Source organism: Pteropus alecto, unplaced genomic scaffold (assembly GCF_000325575.1).
Source record: "Pteropus alecto unplaced genomic scaffold, ASM32557v1 scaffold25, whole genome shotgun sequence".
Taxonomy (NCBI): domain Eukaryota; kingdom Metazoa; phylum Chordata; class Mammalia; order Chiroptera; family Pteropodidae; genus Pteropus; species Pteropus alecto.
Window position 1 is genome coordinate 16,279,236 of NW_006441955.1, and position 20,013 is coordinate 16,299,248.

General features: G+C 34.2%; 1 protein-coding gene across 11 annotated transcripts in view; it reads left to right on the forward strand.

The window, feature by feature from the left end:
• The window catches only part of MIER1 (MIER1 transcriptional regulator), a 58,403-nt gene that overhangs the window by 6,770 nt on the left and 31,620 nt on the right, over positions 1–20,013 (forward strand). For 6 of the 11 annotated variants that reach the window (XM_015595101.2, XM_006919298.3, XM_015595102.2 and 3 more), the window contains 2 exons: positions 8,946–8,970; positions 13,537–13,682. In XM_015595101.2, coding sequence (XP_015450587.1) covers positions 8,946–8,970; positions 13,537–13,682 — 171 coding nt within the window. Of the gene's footprint in view, positions 1–32; positions 196–922; positions 1,352–8,945; positions 8,971–9,103; positions 9,141–11,748; positions 11,870–13,536; positions 13,683–20,013 lie in introns of those variants that run through there. The other 5 variants (XM_025051969.1, XM_025051970.1, XM_025051968.1 and 2 more) reach the window with 5 other exon arrangements.

Here is a 20,013-nt window from a genome sequence, read left to right on the forward strand (position 1 = left end):
CGGAGTGGGGTGTGGTGGGCGCGCGCGGGCGGCTCCTGCGCGTTCCCGCCGAAGCAGCGGCGGCGGGAGCGGCAGAGACGGCGGTGGCAGCGGCGACCAGAGTCCCATTGCCGAGTCTCACATCCGGGTTCTGGCCGTGACCCAGCTGCGGCCGCCGCGGAGATGTGACCCGTCAGTACGGCAAATATGGCGGAGGTAAGGGAGCTTGCTCCCCCTCCCTGTCCCGGAGCCGGGTGCCCCCGAGCCCGGGCCGGGGAGGAGTGGAGTGGGCCTGGCTAGGAGAGGCCCAGCCCTGCTGGCGCCAGTACCCACCTGTTGTCCGGAACAGGCCGCGCTCTGGGCGGGAGCTTTCCCTGGAACTTAGTTGGGATGGGTCCGGGGGTAGGAGGAAACGGAGGCGTAGTTGGACTTCGGGGACAGTTTGAAGGGTCCAGTGCTGCGTAGTACTGTGAGCGGATTGGGGTCGGGGGAGGAGGCGCCCGCCGGGCAGGGACGCCTATGGCGCAACTTCGCCGGCCCATGCTAGGGGCCAAGAGAGGAGCTTTTGCTTCCTCTTGTGAAGTTTCTTCCCTCCCTAACCGAGATGCTGTTGCGCCCTTCCGCGTCACCCCCACCCGTTTGCTACTGACATCCAGTCTGTGTTGGGGAAAACGTAAGGCAGAATGGCCTTTGATTAACTGTAATTTTCCTGATCGTTGTAAAATGAGCGTGAAGAAATAAACCTGGCCTTTCGCAATCCAGCCTTCTAGGTTGGGGGAGTCTCCCCATTTTACCAAACAGTTCGATCCCCCGCCCCCAAAGTAGAACCTCTTTTTCTCTTTACATTTCAGAGTAGTTGCTTTCTATTTCCCCAACCCTCCACTTTTCAGGCATTCTCCTGCATCTTTGTCCTTTAATTCCCACTCCCCCTCCGCAACACACTTGGGGAAGATTCCTTTTTTCTTTTTCTTTTTTTGCTCTTTTTTATTAAACAAGTTCACGAGTCCTCTTTCTTCGGTGGTAGTTGTTTTACATGTTTGGGCCTCAAATCGGTGGGCAAGCAACCATTGTTTTGATTAATTCGAACTTAGTATACTACTGGACATTTAAATTTGCTTCTGCCTTAAACATTTGATTTTTTTTTTTTTTTTAACTTTTCTTTCCCTCGGAAGAATTTTGTTCTTTACCCTGCGGAGTTCAAGAGGTGATAGATTTCTATGTTTTTGAGTAGGTCTCCTCTTAATGATTGAATGGTCGGTAAGGCATTTCTCATGTGAATTACCGTTTTCATGCTCTCAGGCACCCAGAAGCAGATTCAGGAAGTAGGTAATTCTCAATTTTTGTCTTCCGTATTTGCTAAATAAAGTCAATGGTGAGTACTTTCATCAATACCATAATATCTCCTTTTTAAACCTTGGAATGCGGAAACATAATTGGATTATGGAAAAATGTTAATTTAGAGGCTTTTTCATGTACCTGTTGAGTGGATGGACCTAAAGTTTAACTGTTTTCTCTAAAGGCTCTTAGGTTTTCCCTTCTGCTTGCTTTATGGAAACTGGCTTTATTCATCTCTTGGAGTATTTGCTGTTAAAGGAGGATGAGATTTTATCGTAGCAGGACTATTTGCTGCCAGTATTCTTTTTAAAACACTTAATATTTCGGATGTAAAACTAAATTTAAATCTTAGATTATTTCCATTTCTTTGCGTGATTAAAGAATTGTTCAAGGCACGTGAATTGGAGAAAACATAATACTTTGTTTTCTGGATTTATTCCACTGAGCTGAAAAAATTGTCCTGGCAAGGCTTAAGTGTTTCTTTCCTTCATATATAAAAGAGGAAGGGGTTGTATGTAGTTAAATTTACATATATTTTATCAAATAGTCTTTAATGGATCCCCTTTTCAGTAGATGCCTATTTTATAAGCAGCAGTGTGCTGTCCTAGGGAATGTGGTTTCTTCCCTAGTAGTGCTGCTCATAGTGGTTTAAGTTTTGTAGTCGTATTTTAAAGCAAGATATTGTTGAAGGAAAGTAGTTTAGTATATGAAAATACAGTGACATTTAAGTTTAAAAAAACCTCACCCAGAAATTTTTACTGCCCAGCACACTGAAAACAATATGAAAATGGAAGTATATTAAGATTTTGTTTTCGAAATTAAAGATGGTTGCATTAATGTAAGAGAGGAAAAACAGTGTTTTCAGTCACTAATTTCCTGATATTTTCAAGTGTATATTTTAGTTTTCTTAAAAATTGTATCACTTGGAGAATGGTACTGTCTTGTTCAGTAGAAACACATGATTGATTGAATTTCAAGAAGGAAAATCCTGGATTTTGTCTTCAATACATTGACCTAGTATCTTTTAAAAAATCATCTTTTATGTTCTTTAGTGACTTATAGATGGTTTTCTTTATAATGAATTTGAGAAAAGAGTAGAGTAACCATCTGTGGTGAAGAGGTATAAAGTAAAATTTATAATTTTTTGATTTCAACATTTTAATAAGATGATTTTAGAGAGTGGTCGTATAAAAAATTTTGCTGGAGAAATATTTGGTTTACAGAGTGCTTTTACTTTTATATGAGCTTTCAGATTTCATTCTATATGTTGCCAGTATAAAGCATGTGGTAAAATAATTCAAATGCTGTGCTGTTGCACCTTTGGTTAAGTAGACCTGAGGATTGAAGCTAACTGGTGAAATAACAGTAAGTGCAAAGCAACAATATGCGTTTATTTGATAAATCTGAGGGGGAAACAGGTTATCGAAGAAGCGTGTCTCCAGAGTAAAATGTAGATATTAAGCTTCTGGGGTTTTATTTTTATTATTATTATTCTTGTAACTCACATAGGAGAATGACCCTGACCTTGTTTTTCAGAAAAGTATTTAATTCTTGCATACAAATTACTTTAGATGTGAAGAGAATATACTAATTTTTCATGCTTGGTGTGATCATCTCAATCCATAATAGGAAGTATTTATTTAATGATTCTTTGAACTGTGATAACATTAAAAAAATTTGATATGCTTAGAAGAAATAACATATGCTACCTTTCTTAATATTTTCTGGAAATATTTCTCATTGCTTATTATCCCTTAAGATGATTTATCAACCTTCGAAAAGAAGGCTCTTGAAGGAAATTACAGGGTTGTTGTAGTTCTACAAACCAGTGAGAAAGAAAGAACAAGAGGAAGAAATAGTTAATTCTTTGGGTTTTATAAGGAATGTGGAGCCAGGGACCTTTGGGAAGGAACAATTTGTCTTTTATTTCAGAGTCTGTAAACACATAAGGGACTTTCTTCTCAAGGGAAAAATAAAGCCACAGCGTAGCGCAAGACCTATCTTTTCACCTAGGCCATATTGCTATCATATAAAGAGAGGAAAATTTAATGAACTTGCTTTTCTGTTAGTTTTACAATTTCCAGAAATGATACATAATCTTTTTATTCACTATCACATCTATCCATTCATTTCTCTTAAAAGCATACTCCTTGCTTAGCATTTTTTGGAGTGTATTTAGATTTTGTTTTTTAAGGAAATAGGATCATTTTGCCTACTATTCTTGGATAGTGATAAATTCTACTCTAAACAAAACTTGTTTCACTACAATGAATATAGGCCTATTATTTTCTATACTGGTAATGAAAAAAATATATATTTTTAAATATTTATACTTCAGAGCTATTAAGGATTTTTCCAAATTAATCAAGAACACTAATACATGAGATTCCCCAGAAGCTTAATTCAGGAGAAGTAATAGAGTGCTTGCTAAGGTAGGAAATGTTGGTTGGGGGAGGTGGAGTCTATAGAAGTTAGTTATTTTTAGAAAATTCTTACAACTGAGATTAATCAGTTTCCCAGATAATTGAGAAATAAAACACTGCCATTGAAACCTCAGCATATGTTTGTAAAAAGTAATTAGCTATAAAGAAATTTCTTGCTTGAATTTCAAATCGAATCTGTTTATTTTAAAAGTTTGCAAATAGTTTCAAAATTCATTGCAATTGATCAACTGTTCAAGTAGGAGTCATTGCTTGGGACCTATTCCTTTTGACTTATTCAATGGCTTAGAAGAATGACTGTTATAATTACGCTAATGTAGATGTGAAATTCATAAAGTAGCACCCCCAGAAGTGTTTTGCAAATGGAGATCTTCTTTTCCCAATAGTCCTAGATTAAACAAATAAATTTTAAAGAGTCTATTAAACATATCCCATCCATTTAGCTAAGTACTCCTTAGTAGTGTTGTCTTTTGTGTAATTCATAATAAAAGTAAAGAACTTAGATCTCCAAGGAATTGGAACCAAACTTGAAGAACTCTAAATCTTATCTTAGAGAAAATGAAACAGCAGAATTTATGTAATTTGTCCTAGGTCATGCAGTTAGTCTGTGTCACAATTAAGACTGGAACTTCTGAATTCCTAATGCTTAATAATAGCAGTTCATCCTCTAAGTTATTACTACTGTAGTACATTTGCTAATTCTTACTCCAAGACTCACCAAACCTTTTTTTTTATGCCCTAGAATTCCTCAGGGTAACAGCAAAGTTAAATAACTTAATTTTGTGTGGAGGAAGTGGAATGGTGAGCCTTTGGCACAGTCACCTTGCCTTCCCCACTCTGGAGTAGGGAGGGCCCTTAACTCCTTGGCTTATATACTCATGCCCATTGCTATGGGAATCTGACTGAGAATCTCAGATTTGGTGTTTACATTCAGTAGATGATGATGACACTCAAAGAAATGGCAGTGGAATTGGTTTGAAGAGCAAAATTAGTTCAGACAGTTAGTTATACTCATTAAAAATATGCTTTTGATTGCCTGGAATAAGAGTCTGGTAATTACTTTGTGTTTTTACAACCTTATTTATTTATTTGTTAATAATGCTAATATTCTAGTTAATTGATCTTTTACTCCCAATTTATAGTTTTCTGGTGTATGGGTTATTTCTCACCATTTTCTAGAAAAATTCAAAAATATTTGAACAAATGTGAAACACTGTAACAGATAGTTGTTACAACTGTTTAACAGCTTGATCAACTAAATCATATATGGATCAAAGTATGAAAATTGCTATACAAGTTAATAGAGTTCATTTTTCAATTTGATTTAGCTTACTCTGTGTGTGTGTGTCTGTCTAATGTTATGTTTTCCATGTCAGATAAAACAATTATGTATGTACCTAAAAGAAAACAAGGTTATTTTTCAAAATTATAGACTTATTAAAGAAAAAACAGTGATGAGTACTAGGTTTTCTTAAAAACCTAAAAGTAAAGGAAGAAAATGAAAATGTCTCATAATTCCACAAGATGGTCTCCACTCACTCTCTTTTTGAAAACATGGAGTAAGGCTGGCAAGTAGTTAGAAAATTCCAACAGTACAGAAAGTTATAAAATGAAAAAAGCCTATCTCCAACTCATTCCCTAGTGGTAACCATCATTAACAGATTCTTGTGTATCCTTTTGGGAAAAAAATTTTATGTATATTGCAGCCCATTTACTCTCTTTCTACACTTTTCTTATATCTGTGTGTGTGTGTGTGTGTGTGTGTGTGTGTGTGTGTGTGTGTATTTGTATTTGTATTTTTTTTCTCAGTCAATACAAACAAATCAGTCTCATTCTTTTTAATGAATCAGTAGTGTGCCATTGATTGGAAGAACTGTATTTCATTTGTAAGTAGATAAATGATGGACTTTAAAAATTTTTCCCAGCTTCTTGCTATGAACAACTTTGTGGTAGTGAACATTATACATATATATTGGTGTGCTTTTTTAGGCATATCAGTAGGGTAAATTCATGTTGGCAAAATGATCTCCAGTGCAGTTAAACCAACTCTTAATTTCTACCAGTAATGTTTAAGTGCATTTTAAATACATCTTAATTCTCAGTATAGAATCTTTACTGCTTACATTTTATAGTTTGAGCTTTTCCTAAAGATAGATATTGTTACAAATGAGTATCTGTATGACATTAGTTTTATTTTTTTTTCCTTCCCCCTTTCTAATTTAACTGTAGACATTCATTAATGATAGATCGTCGTCGTTTTCCTGGAGGGCGTTGTTAAAGATACCAGTTCTAACGAGATAGAAAATAGTTTGAAATAACAGATGACAGCTTGTAATCACATTTTAAACCACCCTTGAACCAATGAAAATCATTTTAAAAGAAAAAGTAAGGATAAAGGGTAGGAAGGAGATGAGAGATTTTCTTATGAAGTTGTTTCCTTGGGTGGTATAAAAGGAATCTTAAGCAAGCTAGAAACGTTTTATGGTTACATTATCCTGTTCTCTCACTCTACTCTTCAGCTTCCCAGTAGAGGAACCAAATTATAAAGTAGCACTGTTTTGTTTGTTGTGGCAGAATAACTTTTAGTTTCACCTTTTCCACCTACCATGGAACCTTGATGGAGTCACTTTATCTCCCTAGGTTTGCTAATGTATAAAATGAGGTAGGTTTATTGTTATGATCAAGTAACTTTATGCATTTGAAAATATGTAGTACTGTATAAAAGCAAGTTGGTTATTCTATCTTAAATACTTAAATAAAAAAATGCCCTCATTCCACACTGAATGTCCTGTATTATGATACTCTTATTTTGAAAGATAATCATTTTGTTCGTTGGTTGGGCAAAAGTAATGTTTACAATATAAACTATTTTCAAATGCCAGTTTCCCAGAAGCTCATCTTTTGATTTAATTGGATGTATTTAACTTTCAAGAAACTTAGGTCACTCCCACCCTCCCCAAAACAATATAGGGGAATTTTATTTTGAATATAGAACACTGAAATGTGTATGTATAGATAGATAAACCATTTCTACTTCCCCTCTCCTGTCCTAATCTAGATATGCTATCAGTCACATCATCGTTTTTGAAACATTCCAATATGTCTGATATATTATGATCATTAATACTACCTTTGAACACTGGGTGTTCTACTTAATGCTATATACTTATAATGCTACCAGTCCTCGAAACATTTGGTACCTTAATGAATGGAAAATATTTGTGAACTTTCCAGAACCTTAAACTGTTAACTATCTACTAATAAAACAACAATCAGTATGATATTTATTGACATTTAGTGCTGTTTGAGGCCTTTTACAAACTATACAGATGCCATTCACAATTCAATCTCTATTATTGCCAGTGTCTATATCAGTGAAAATGTACCATTTATTCTTCAGTAGAGTGACTTATTTTTAATTAGAAAGCCTTTTTTTTATCCGAAGACTGCTAAATTGAATAATTATTGGAGTGTTCAAAAATAATTGGAGTGCTTGAAGAACTTCTAATTTGAAAGAAATGCCAGTTTTTCTTCTTTATGCCATGCAAACCTATTTCAAAAGTTTACTCAAAAGTAAAAACATCATTGTAAGGTTACTTTCTGAATAGTGAACCTGGGACCAAGTGAAGATAGTCATGAACAGTGCTCAATAGCCTGGACAGAGGTTGTGCTTAAACTTGGGAAATATGTTATAAATACATGAAATTAAAGCAAATTAATTTTTTAAAGCATTGATTTGCTGTGTAATAATTTGTGTGGTAGTTACATTTATTTTGAGCCATAAAAATGTAGCTCTGCCAGAAAGATGTTAAGCAAGCTAGAAACGTTTTATGGTTACATTATCCTGTTCTCTCACTCTACTCTTCACCTTCCCAGTAGAGGAACCAAATTATAAAGTAGCAGTGTTTTGATTGTTGTGGCAGAATAACTTTTAAATAAAGATGGTGACACTTGAAAATATCCAGTACTGAATGCTATCAGTCTCTTGTTAGGGTAAGACAGTGGTATAAGCAAGAGCCATTCTCGTGTAAGAATTAAAAAGGAGAAACAAAATAGGACCCTTGAGAAAAGTGTGCCTCAGAAGAACCTAAGTCACCATGTGAATTTTGGAATGCCATACTTACTATAATAGCATAATGTGGACAGTTTTCAAAATGGAGTTTTAATGCCTAATAAGAATTTGTCTTAGATGATTAGGTTTGAAAAATTGGGCACTTCATTCCTATTTTGTTCTTGCCTCTGTTCCATTACTTAGCAGAAAGGCGTACCCCTATCTCTTTGCTAGTGCTTTTGGCCTTTTGCATCTCTGACTTCTATTGGACATGAAATAGCTCTTAATGAATAGGCAAGGTTTTAGTTATAGTTTGTCATTTGACGCATCTTTTGAGTTTTTGTTATTGAATTTATCTTACAGGAGTTTATGTTTGTAGGTGAATTGATTAAGTTGTGAATTAACTGAATTAAGATAAAACATAGCCACACACTGTCAAATGGTGATATTACTAAAATAAGTTACTAACAGTTTTAATTTTTCTAAATGCTTGTGGGTAAATTTATGAGAGGTAGCGTGGTACAGTAGATAGAGTGTTATAATTGGGAGTCTTTGTGATCTTCCACCAGGTAACTTCTCTAGATTTAGCATGAAAGGTTGTTAATTTTGTGATAATTTGCAAGTATGTTGTTTCTTTGTAAAGTTAACCTAATGTACTGTTTGATGCTTGAGTAACATTTTAATTTTTCCTTCTGCTTGCTTGCAACATAATTTTTATTTAAAATAATATGTTAAATTGTTTCCACCTCCCTTCTCACACATTTTAAGCCAGAGATCAGCTTTATAGCAAACCTTGTCCCTAGTTTTCCTGTATTTGTAGGAGAGAATATTTCAGAAAAGTTCAAGATCTAAAATCATGCCTCTTAAAGCACAAATGCTATGAGACCCGTATTTGCTTTTAAAATCAGAATCAGTTCCATATTGTCTTGTATTTCTAGATTCAGGAGTGTTTTGAATTTTTTTTTATGTTTAAATATGTCAGAGAAAGGATTATATGGGAAGTTTTAGTTTGTCCTAGATAATTCAGACATGTAAACTTACTTTTTGGTCATATTAATCATTGAATAATTCCCATAATGTTTGTAAAGATTACTACACAAAGATGCTAATTTTTCTTCCTTTCTTTCCCCCACCCTCAGCCATCTGTTGCGTCTTCAAGTCCAGGTAAGTATTTCTGTATATTTTTATAATCTCTGTTTGACTAATATTTGTCCTGTTAGTTGCATAAAGGCTAGAGGAGTTAGACTATCATCTGACTTGCTTTTCTTCTGAATGCTTCTTTTCTCTGGGGAAAAAGAAATGGATGAAATATTTGACTGCCCATGAAAGTACAGGTGAGGCTGCTGTGAGTTCAACCTCATAACTATTTGTGGGTTCTCTTTTTTTTTTTCTTTGATGAATTTCCACATGTATTTCCCATAGTTTTTAATTGCTGTTTGACTTGAAGTACATATGAACTGTACTTTTTAAAATGGAGTCACTAACTGCTTAGAAGTATTTGCTTGTATAGGAAATGCAAAGTGTTTTATTTGAGAGAAAAAATCATTAAAGCATTTAGTGAAGGAGAGAAAAATAAAAGAAAAATATTCAACAAATGAATATTTAATGTTGTAAATTAAGGAATTAAGGAAGTTATTTTTAGATTTGACCAGCATCAAGTTTTATCCTCTGACCATATATCTTTGAATTTTTGTATTCTCCAAATACAGTACAGATTCATTTTTTATATGACCTAGAAGTTGCAAATGTGTAATCTTTGGGCCATACTGGGCCACAAAAAATGTTTGGCCAGTGTAGTGATCATTAAAAAATTTGAATATTTTATATAAAAATCTGGATTTAGTTTTCTTATGATTAGTCAGAGGTTTTGGCTCCACTGAGTACAGCATTCCAGTGTAGCAGCAATTGGTTGGAACTTAATAAAATAGCAGTCAGAAAAGGGTCTGGTATTAGTATTTTTTGGCTTAGTGTCCATAGGACTTTACCGAGAGAGAGGACTACCTTCTGCAATGGAGTACTCGGGTTAAAGGACAGCCTAATATAGCTAACGAGAAAGGGAGCTCTTTGAGGCATGGTAATATTTATTTGAAAACATCTCACATATATTGAATAGGTATAATATATTACTGAATTTTCCAAATTATTGAAGCAGTCACCTTTTTGTTTTAAATTTTAGAAAGTTTGTAAAAACGCTTAACATAATGTAAGCCTTTTTAAAATGGATTAGGGTCCTTTTCATGAACACATATCATTGTGCTCTGTGTCTTACATTGTGTCAAGTAGCGGTTAGGGACTGGAATACCTCCACATCCCTTCTAAATGACTATTGTGCTAAATTGACAGTTGATTTTGTATTTCAGCTGGAGATGTCTTACTCTTTCTAATATGCTTGGAAGTAAAGTACATTAGGCTTTGTGATATTTCTGAAACTCAAAAATTTGAATTTTTTTTACTTCCTGGTTTATAAATATGTTCTGGATGGTAAGGTTGGAAGTAGTCTGACCTCAGATAAATACTAGATTATCATGTCCTTTTTAGGACATGGAATTATTCCTAATTTCTTTTTCTTTCAAACATAGAAATCATTTTCATTGAAAAAATAGTTTCTAGTTTGGTTTTATTAATGTTGCCACGTTACAAATAGACTGTTTTAGATATATTTTTATGAATTTTTGAGATATTGCATTAAGTAATACATAGGTACATAAAAATAATCTCTCCAAAAGTGATATTAATGAATGGCTTTTTCAGTTTCTATTGCATTCGAATCAGTCTAGGCTGAACTGGAAGAATAGTGGAGCTAGAAAAATACAGTCGTCTTTGATGGCCTTTACTTGCTGAATGCTTATACAGATTGAATGTCTTGGTGTTTTGTTTTTGTTTTTTACTTGTTTTTAGACTAAGGAAGATCCTTTAAGATAGACAAACGTTTCTGATATTAGGCTTCTGCCCAAAGGAATCTTTATTGTTCTTTTAAGTAATACTAATTGTAGGCAGTTACTAAAGTTGGTGGGAAAAATTAGGAATAGAGGCTTCATGTAAAAAAAATGTTTGGTCCACTGGTGAAAGGCTGTGTCCTTTGTAATATCTGCACTTTGGAAGAGATTCCAGTAGTAACAGTCACATGACCCAGGCTAAGTGGTTTGCCTGTAGATTTCACCAATGTAAACCAATGTGGAAACACAATAACAAGGTTTCACCTCTAAGACTAGTAGTAGCCATTAAAGGTGGATATTTATGTGGGGCAGGTAATAAAATGATTTAATGCTTGTGCATGATATATTATAAACTGAATTTATCTTTTGAATGTTTGAAATGATCTAAGATTACCTTTTAGTAATTTGGCAAAGCAATGATATTTGCCGTAACTCTGAAGCAAAAATATTTATTTACACAAAGCAGCAGACTCCCTGCCCCTAATAATTTACTGTTGAGATTTTTTTCCCCTAGGAGACAGCCCAATGATGGGCCTTAGCAATTAAAGAAAGGAATATAATGGTTAGTTGGTCCCAAAGAACAAAGTAAAAAGAAGTCAAATAAAAGAGTTCAGATTAAGGGAAGAAAAACAGAAATTGAAAGTTAATAAAAATCAGTGCAGTTTATTGGGAGGGAAAGTAATTAAAGTGAAAAGGGATAAGAGGTTCAGCCACACTTCGTTTCATGTAAGGAGGGTGAAGTGGCAAAGTTTTAAATGTAATTGGCTTTGCAAATAATGACAAAAACAGGGGAACTTCAAGTAAGTTATATAACACATGATTTAGTTTTGTATACTCAAGTGAGCTTTTTTTTTTTTTTAAGTGGTGAAAGAGGATAAATGGTTAGAAATTAAGCATAATTATTCTTGACAATATTTACATCCAATCGGAATTATATTATGATTAGGATAATAGTATATATATAAAGTGGTTCTGTGAGGGTTTTTAGAATCTTTCTGCCTACAAGGGAGAAGAAAAGTATAGCATCATCTGCAGGAGTACATAATTATTGACTAAGTGTCCTAGAAGATTGCTGCGTGAACTGAAAAGCTTTGGGAGTGTTTTCCATTAAAAACTCAGAAATAAAGGTTAGTGATTGAGACAAAAAAAAGCTAATTTCCAGAAGAAATTAAGATAATACACTTTTCTAAATGTTTTTATTTTGTAAGTTGTTCTAAAACTGATAATTTAACCTATTTGTACTATGATGTAGGATGATGCCTGATTCAGCAATTAAATATTATTTTCTATTTAATATCAATATTTTTATTGTTTCTCAAAAAGCACAATGACTTCTTAGTGCTTTGTCATCTGACCTGGCTTCAATTCACTCATCTTAGTAAACATAATCTCTTCTATTCTTTGAGGCAGAGTACCTGTTGTTTCTGAGGCTGTGACTTAGGGAGACTTGGAAGGCACTAAAGCACAGGTGTTGAAATTAGCAAGCCCAGAATTCAAATTTCATTTTTGCCACCTACTGGCTCTATGAGTTTAAACAAGTATGAGAATAAAGTCTTTGAGCCTCAAGTTTTTCTTTTCGTTCTTTATAGGATTGTTTGAAGATTAAATGAGATAATATATGTGAGGTGCTTGAGCATAGTATTTGGTACATAGTAAGCATTCAAAAAATGGTTCTTATTCTGAAAATTGTGGGAGGTGACAAGAACCCAGAGCGTTAGGAATCTCCTTATCTCTAAGAGTTGTATTTCAAAAAATCAGTCTCTGTATCACTTTGTCTTACTTATTGGTTCTGTTACTGGAGTGAAGTGGAGGGTAGTACATCAGTTAATATAACGTTTACCAGTTTAAACTTTTAGAAGAAATTGCTGATTGATTTTTTAAAACTCATTTGTTTATTAGTAAAGAATGCTTTTGCTAACTTAAGTCCATGTTTGACAATAGCCAAATGCAGAGATAGTTTAGAGAATATGTATGCTCAGCATTTGCAATCTACTATTGTAAGGCTTGACCCTACTGAGTATAGCAGTATTCCTCAACCACAAGGCTAAAAATAGATTAGCTTACCACATCAGTTACCTACTAGATTATTTTTAATACTTTTCATAAGAGTTCTGTGTGCAATTTTAATAGATTTTGCTTTTATATTTTATCTTTGAGTTACTTCAAATCAGAGCCAACTAAGTAATTTAAGGATAGCTTCCTATGTATTAGAATGGATTTTTATGTAAGTGCTGACAGAAGAATAATATTTGAGTACAACTGTATTTTCACTAGATTATATATTCAGATGACTATATATTTCATATGAGCATATATTCTCAGAGGCCATAGGGGTTCATAGTTATTGGGTCTATTAAATATTACTCAAATGATTAAGCATTGTGAATTTTCCCACACAAAAGATCGTTCTTATTTGATATGACTATTCTTTACAATTCAAATTTCATGTTTAGAAGATTATAGTACTCTCTTCTGTAAAAGTGTGCTGTACACACTTTTTTTTAAAGCTATACTCCCCCTTCCCAGTTTTGCAGTTGTAACTGTATATAGAGATGAGGCAAGACGAAAATTAATCTCTTAAATTCCTTAGAGGAGATTTTTTTGGGGGGGGGTGGAGGATGTTATGAGTAAGGGTAAGAATTTCAGAAAACAATAAATGATAATTGCTGTGCGTAGCTTTTCCCTAGTACTTTTATTTGATTTACATCCAGCCTCAAGTAACAGTATTTTAAAATAATATTAACAAAATACACATAATTTGGTTTACCAAACTTTTAAAAATATTCTTTACCAGGAGGTTCAGCAACATCGGATGACCATGAATTCGATCCATCAGCTGACATGCTGGTTCATGATTTTGATGATGAACGAACATTAGAAGAAGAAGAAATGATGGAAGGAGAAACAAACTTCAGTTCTGAAATAGAGGATCTTGCAAGGGTAAATAACAATAAGAGCTAGAGGATGAAGCAGATATAACATTTTTGTGGAGAGAGGAAACACTTGAAATTTTGGTTCTTGTGTTTTTGGGGAAAGTGATGTTATATAAAATCTCTACTGAAAAATTCTATGTGGTCGCAGGTGAGATATTTAAAGTTCGAAATTAAAGTCTTTTTTTTTTTTTTTTAAAGATATAACTTCATTATGTGAAATAGAATCCAAATAGTTACTTTTGTAAAATATCACAGGTATTGAGCCAAAAATGACTATAAAAGGATCAGATTTCTTTTTATATACCTTTTGTCCTCTGTCAATCACTGCACCTTTTGTTTACTCCCCTTCATAACCAAAATTTAAGAGTTCTCATCTTCCCATTTCCCATTTACTCCATAAAGTGCTCTAGGTTGTCTCTGCCCCTTCTTATCAAGATGACCCATGATTTTATTATTATATCTATTGGTCACTTTTCTCTCTGCTCTCAGTGGTATTTGACCCAATTTACCACTCCCTTCTTTTACTTGAATTCTGGAGTCCCCTGCTGTCCAGTTTTTCCTATCTATCTGTTCTTATTCAGTATCCTTTGCCGACTCATCTTCCTGTACCCAAGGTTTAAGTTTGAAATTTCCCAGTTCTGGACTTTCTTTTCTTCTGTCTCTAGATCAGTGCTTCTCAAAATGTAGTATGAGAGTCAACTGCTTCAGAATTGCTGTTGGACTTATTAAGAAATAGGAACTTCTGTACCTCTCCCTAGGCATACTGAAGCAGAGTCTTGGGTGCTCAAATCTGTATCTTCATTCAGTACGCACGTCACTTTGAAAATTGCTAAACTATTAGGTGATCTTACCTAATCTATTCTATGTCTGTATGTTTAATACCTTAGTTTGTTTTTCTAGAATTAACATATTTCTTATCTCTGATTTTGTTTAAACACTTGCTTGACACTTGTGCTTGGATATCTCAATAGACAGCTTTAAATTTTCCAAAACAGAGCTATTGATAGATATTCTCTTTCTCTACCTGACTTTTCTGTCTTCTCCATCTCAGTAAAAAATAGCACTGCTATTTACCTTATTGCCTAAGTCAGAAACCAGGGAGTCTTCCTTCATTCCTGATACCCATTCCTAAATAAGCGCATCATATCTAGCCACAAAAATATCTCTTATCTGACGTTTGCTCTATGTCCGCTGTTACCCTCTAGCCCAGGTAACCATAATTTCTAGCCTAGACTATTGCTGTAGCTCCCTAACCAGTTTCTCCATTTCTTCTTTGCCATTCTCTCTCTAATAAATTTCTACAGCAGCCTCAATGATCTTTTCAAAATATAAATCGGTTTCTGTCAACATACAGTTTAAAACTTTTCAGTGGCTTTCTGTTATACCAGAAGAAAAACCAGACTCCTTGACTTGGCCAACGAGGCCACTTACATGATATGGTCCTTCATCTATGTATTACGCTGTGCTTGTCATGCTCTTCCAGTACCAGAGCAGCTACTTTCATTCTTTGATGTGTTTTCTTTCTGCTTCAAGGCTTTTCAGCTCATTCCCACTCTGGAAAGTGCTTTCGAGACTAGCATCTTATTCTCTTAAGCCTGGACTTAACATTGCCTACTCAGAATGGCCTTTTCTGTCCCCTGTTCATTTTTTTTCCTAACTACTGTACCCAATTCAGTGCTTTCTTTATACCTACACAATTTGTAATTATGTTTATTTAATTTATTGTCTGTATCCTCCTTTAGTTCCATGAGAAGAGGGACTATGTTCATCTTATTTTCCAGTGTATTTTATGGTACTTAGCAAGAGTGGTCACTCAGTTTTGAATGAATGGATAAATCAATCTGATATGCTCTAATTAAAATTTGTTACATATATGGTCTGCTGTACTCCATGATAAAACGAACATAAGAAAAAATAAGATATATTGCCAGCCTTTAAGCATTTAGTGTACATAATATCATGGGAAAAAAAGGAATTATTATACTTTTATAGTAATGAAGACTCTCAGAATTTTAGTTGGAACTTTTTAAAGTGTACATTTCAAGAGCTGGAAAAGGAGTTCTGTTAATATTTAGTCAAATCTGGTCAGGTGTTCCCATTTTGGATCACTTTGTGTGTAAAGCTGGGTTAATCCACAGTGCCAAAGCAATTTAATATGTTATTATTTTAAGCCAGAAAACAATCGGTCTTAGTGGCAATGATATATACAGTTATGCACCGCTTGACAATAAGGATACAGTCTGAGGAATGCGTTGTTAGATGATTTTATTGTTGAGGGAACATCATAGAGTGCACTTACACAAACCTAGGTGGTATAACCTACTACACACCTTGGCTATGTGGTGTACCACTGTTGTATGTGTGGTCTTTTGTTGACCAGCATCATTATGTGGTACATGACTCAAGTGGTTATGAAAGCTTTTTAAGAATAGGTTAAAAAGCACATGAAGAACCTGGAGTCAGAACTATAGAAGAGGCTGGAAAGCCATTCGGAAGACAAAGGTAATTTGCTTGGATGATTCAGAACCTAGGTGAACATCAAAGGAAACAAATAATTTAGTAATCACAGTCACTTCATACATTCATGAAATGGAAAGGCATTTATTTTCAATTATTTGCCTATATATCATAGAAATTTCTGTTGCTTTAGATATATTTTACTGTTTCAGTGTAACCCATCCATGGAATAAAAAGAAAATCTTTTATTTTCCATCTTTTCCCATTCTACATTACCCAAAGAAGTAATAAGTAAGTAAGTAAAAGGAGATAATCAAGTATGGGTTATAATAGATGATGAGATGGAATGATTTTTGTTTTCTGTTTCAGAAAATAGGCTATTACATTTAGTTAGTACAAAATTAATAATGGGCTTTGCTAAAATTTTGGGTATGTTACTGTCTTTTCCTGTTTCTCCTTTATTCTACCTCTTTCCTTAGTTCCCTAAAGCCCCCAAAATTTGCTTTCAAATGTCCCTTCTTTAGGAAAAAGTAAGTAAAATAGAATTATTTCTAGAGGACATAGGAAGAGAAAGAGGAACCAATCTTTTATCATTCTTTTCAGCCAGTTTTATACTTTCTCAGATAACTTCTGACTTTTCCCAGAATACTTAAGCCTTAGATTTAAGTAGCACATAAATCATTAATGCTTTTATCTGTAACCTACAGCAAAGCTAGTTCAGGGCCTGTGAGTTGGATTTACTAAAGTTATAAACTCTTCAGGTATGAATCAAAACAAAACTGGTTTTGTTTTTATTAAAATAGTGAGATTTTTGTCATATTGATTACTGATTTGCTTTTATAGAAGGTAAACATGTTGGGAATTGGTAAGGTGGTTTTTAACTGACACTTTGGACTTTTTATGTAATTGTGGCAGGATTCTGACAGTTGATTCATTCAAGAGTAATCAGTAACTGCATAGCCTATGGTTTTACGTTAACTCACTTTGAATACTAAAATTTTAAGAAACTGGTATTTCACAGAGGAAGCTTTGATGTGTGTTGTTATATTTACGTGCATGAATCTTACCAATACGAAGGTATTTTAGTTATATAAGTTTAGTATTTAAATATTTTAATAGAATTAGATACATAGGTTAGAATTTATTGTGATGATCTTAATAAGGATATCAGAATCATTTCAACAGTAAATAGACTTGTTTGCTAGGAATAGCAATATGCAGGTTTAATTCAATTTTAAAACACAGTTTGCTTTTAATGGCACAAATTTTTAGCATTCTCTTTGGGAGAAGGTCAGGATCAGCTATATCTTTATTTATCTTTATTTTTGAAAAGTCACATTATAACAATATTAATACTTAATACACTTCATAGTGCTAGACATGTTCCATCTGTGAATCTCCAGACCTAGAGAATAAAGATTAAAATGTGAGAGATGGAATAGTTTTTGAAGTATATACATAACATGAATTATATAGATAAAAAGAAACCCCAGCGTGGGAATTATGAAGAAGAGTTTGCTGCATTCATTCCTTCACAGTTTATCTTAAAGTCAAGCCCCAACTTTAAGTGGTTGGTTAACTTAGGAACTGTTTTCCTGGTCCAATCTGTAAATGATGCCTTAGGCCTTCCTGGCTGGAAATCAACCTCTTTTCTTCTTCCTCCCCCCTTCATAAGCATTTATTGGTAAGTCAGTTTTGGTACAACGGGTAGAAGAAGAGTATTGAGTCCATCCATCAAATGGCCCTTGAACAGCCAACATCTGCTGCCACATGCAGTCATTTATGACTAAGCTCCTGATGAGAGGAAGAGGGAGCCACCTCTTTTGCAGCCAGAAGATGAGTACCATTCCAGCCTTATAAAACCACTGTTAGTGCTTGGTAACTTTATTGCTTCAAGGTTAAAGGACAGGTTTAATTTCAGATAAAATGTTTATCTTTTCAGAAGTCTATTTTTTCTATCTGCAGGTGGCCCCTTTAGCTTATGCAGATGTGATTGTTCCTCTTTTTGGTATAGTGCTTAGACAGCTTATTTTTTAAAGCATAATATGCAAGTGTAGTCCACATTTCTGTACTTTTATTTATTTTGTATTATGTCCATTTTTCTTTAAAATCTCTCGACCCAGCACATCTTATTTCACACTCTATCAGGATGATGTACACTTGATCTTTGGTCAGGTTTTCAGAAAGGCAGTATATATTCATATGTAAGTAAGGGCAGTATAAAGCAGTAAGACTGCCTAGTTCAAAACTTGGCTGCACTATTTGTTCAGTGTATGACTTTGGACAAGTTACTTAATGTCATTAAGCTTCGGTGTTATTATAAGGATGATCTGTGTAAAAAAATTAGCATATCGGGCACATGATAATTACTAAATCTTACTAGTTATTCACAAAATTCTGAAAGAGATCTATAACCTTAAAACTGAAAATCCACTATACATTGTGATATACTCCTTTCCCACATATCTATACTCTTAACCACTTGTACGAATGGGAATAAAACACTGTGCCACTTCATTGTGATGTTTTGATTTAAGTTGAGGAAAGACCTTTAGAACCTGGCAGAACACAGACTTTGACAATATAAACCAATCAGAGATTTCTCTGGTACAGGTGACTGACAGGCCCTAGAATAATGTACTGTCAGCCATGTTTTTTTCAGCTTTTAGTCTTTTTCAGAGGGAAATAACAAAGAATGTTTGCTTTACAGGATATCATTACTGTTTACATCAGAATATTTGGGGGCAAATAACAAATCCATCTTGAGTGGATTAGGCAAAATGAATTCAGTGTAAAGCAGGGTAGTATGTAGAGACCTCAGAGACACAAGTGCCACCAAAACATGTTTTCTGTTTCTACTTGTCTACATGGTGGTGTCCTTTTTTCAGACTGATTTTCTTCACATGCTCTCAGTTCTTAGGTCTCCCAAATTTACTGCTTGAGATAGTCTGTCTTTACTTAGTTGCTGTTGGTAAAAATCTAAAAACAAACTGTAGCCAAGCTCAGATCATGTGCCCATTCCAAACCTATGGCCAGAGAATGCAGTGATCCCATTTGGTCAGATGTCATGTGGTCCAGTAGATGAGCTTTCAATCAAAATACATGCTTGGAATGGAGGAAAGAACATATCTGGAAGAAAATGAGTGTAGAAGTAGAAAGAAAGGATTGGGGGCATACAGCAAGAAATGATTCTTACATGATACTTGCTAAAGCTCTAAGTACTTCCATTAGCACACAATAGGAACACATTAATGTTACTTAAATTTGAAACTGAGGATTCCTAAGCAAAATTGATACAGGTTTGTATTGTAGTTGTAGCCCAGTGCTTGCTGCAAGATCTTCACTTTATACCTTAGATCAAGTAAGATACTTTTCATACTGACTGTCAAATTCTAAATGTTATATTTCTTAGTTGGTCATGATTGTTGCATACTAACTTGTTGCTTACTAATTTGATATTCGGTAACAGATTAAGATAAAAGTTAATATCTAAGCAAAAGCATAGTATCACTATATACTCTCTGTTTTTATATTAAGCAAGCATTTTCTTCATGGAATAGTAAGGATTATTTTCTTTACACATGATAGAATCCACCTAAAACTAACTTTGAGAATAACATTTTAGATATTTATTAGAAATTTTTTAGAACTTGTTTTTATTAATCTTTAGAAGTCATATGAATATCTGGATCCAAGGAATGTCTGGAACCAGAGATTCAGGGTCAGACCACTCTTGACCCATGGTTAAATCCTATTAATTTCTTTTGCAGGGTCTCTTGAGTTTTTTTCTTTACCACAACCACTTATTTAGATTCTAATTATATAACATGACTTATAGCAGGGATTCCAACTTAGCTTAGTCTCCTTGGCAAACTAAATCT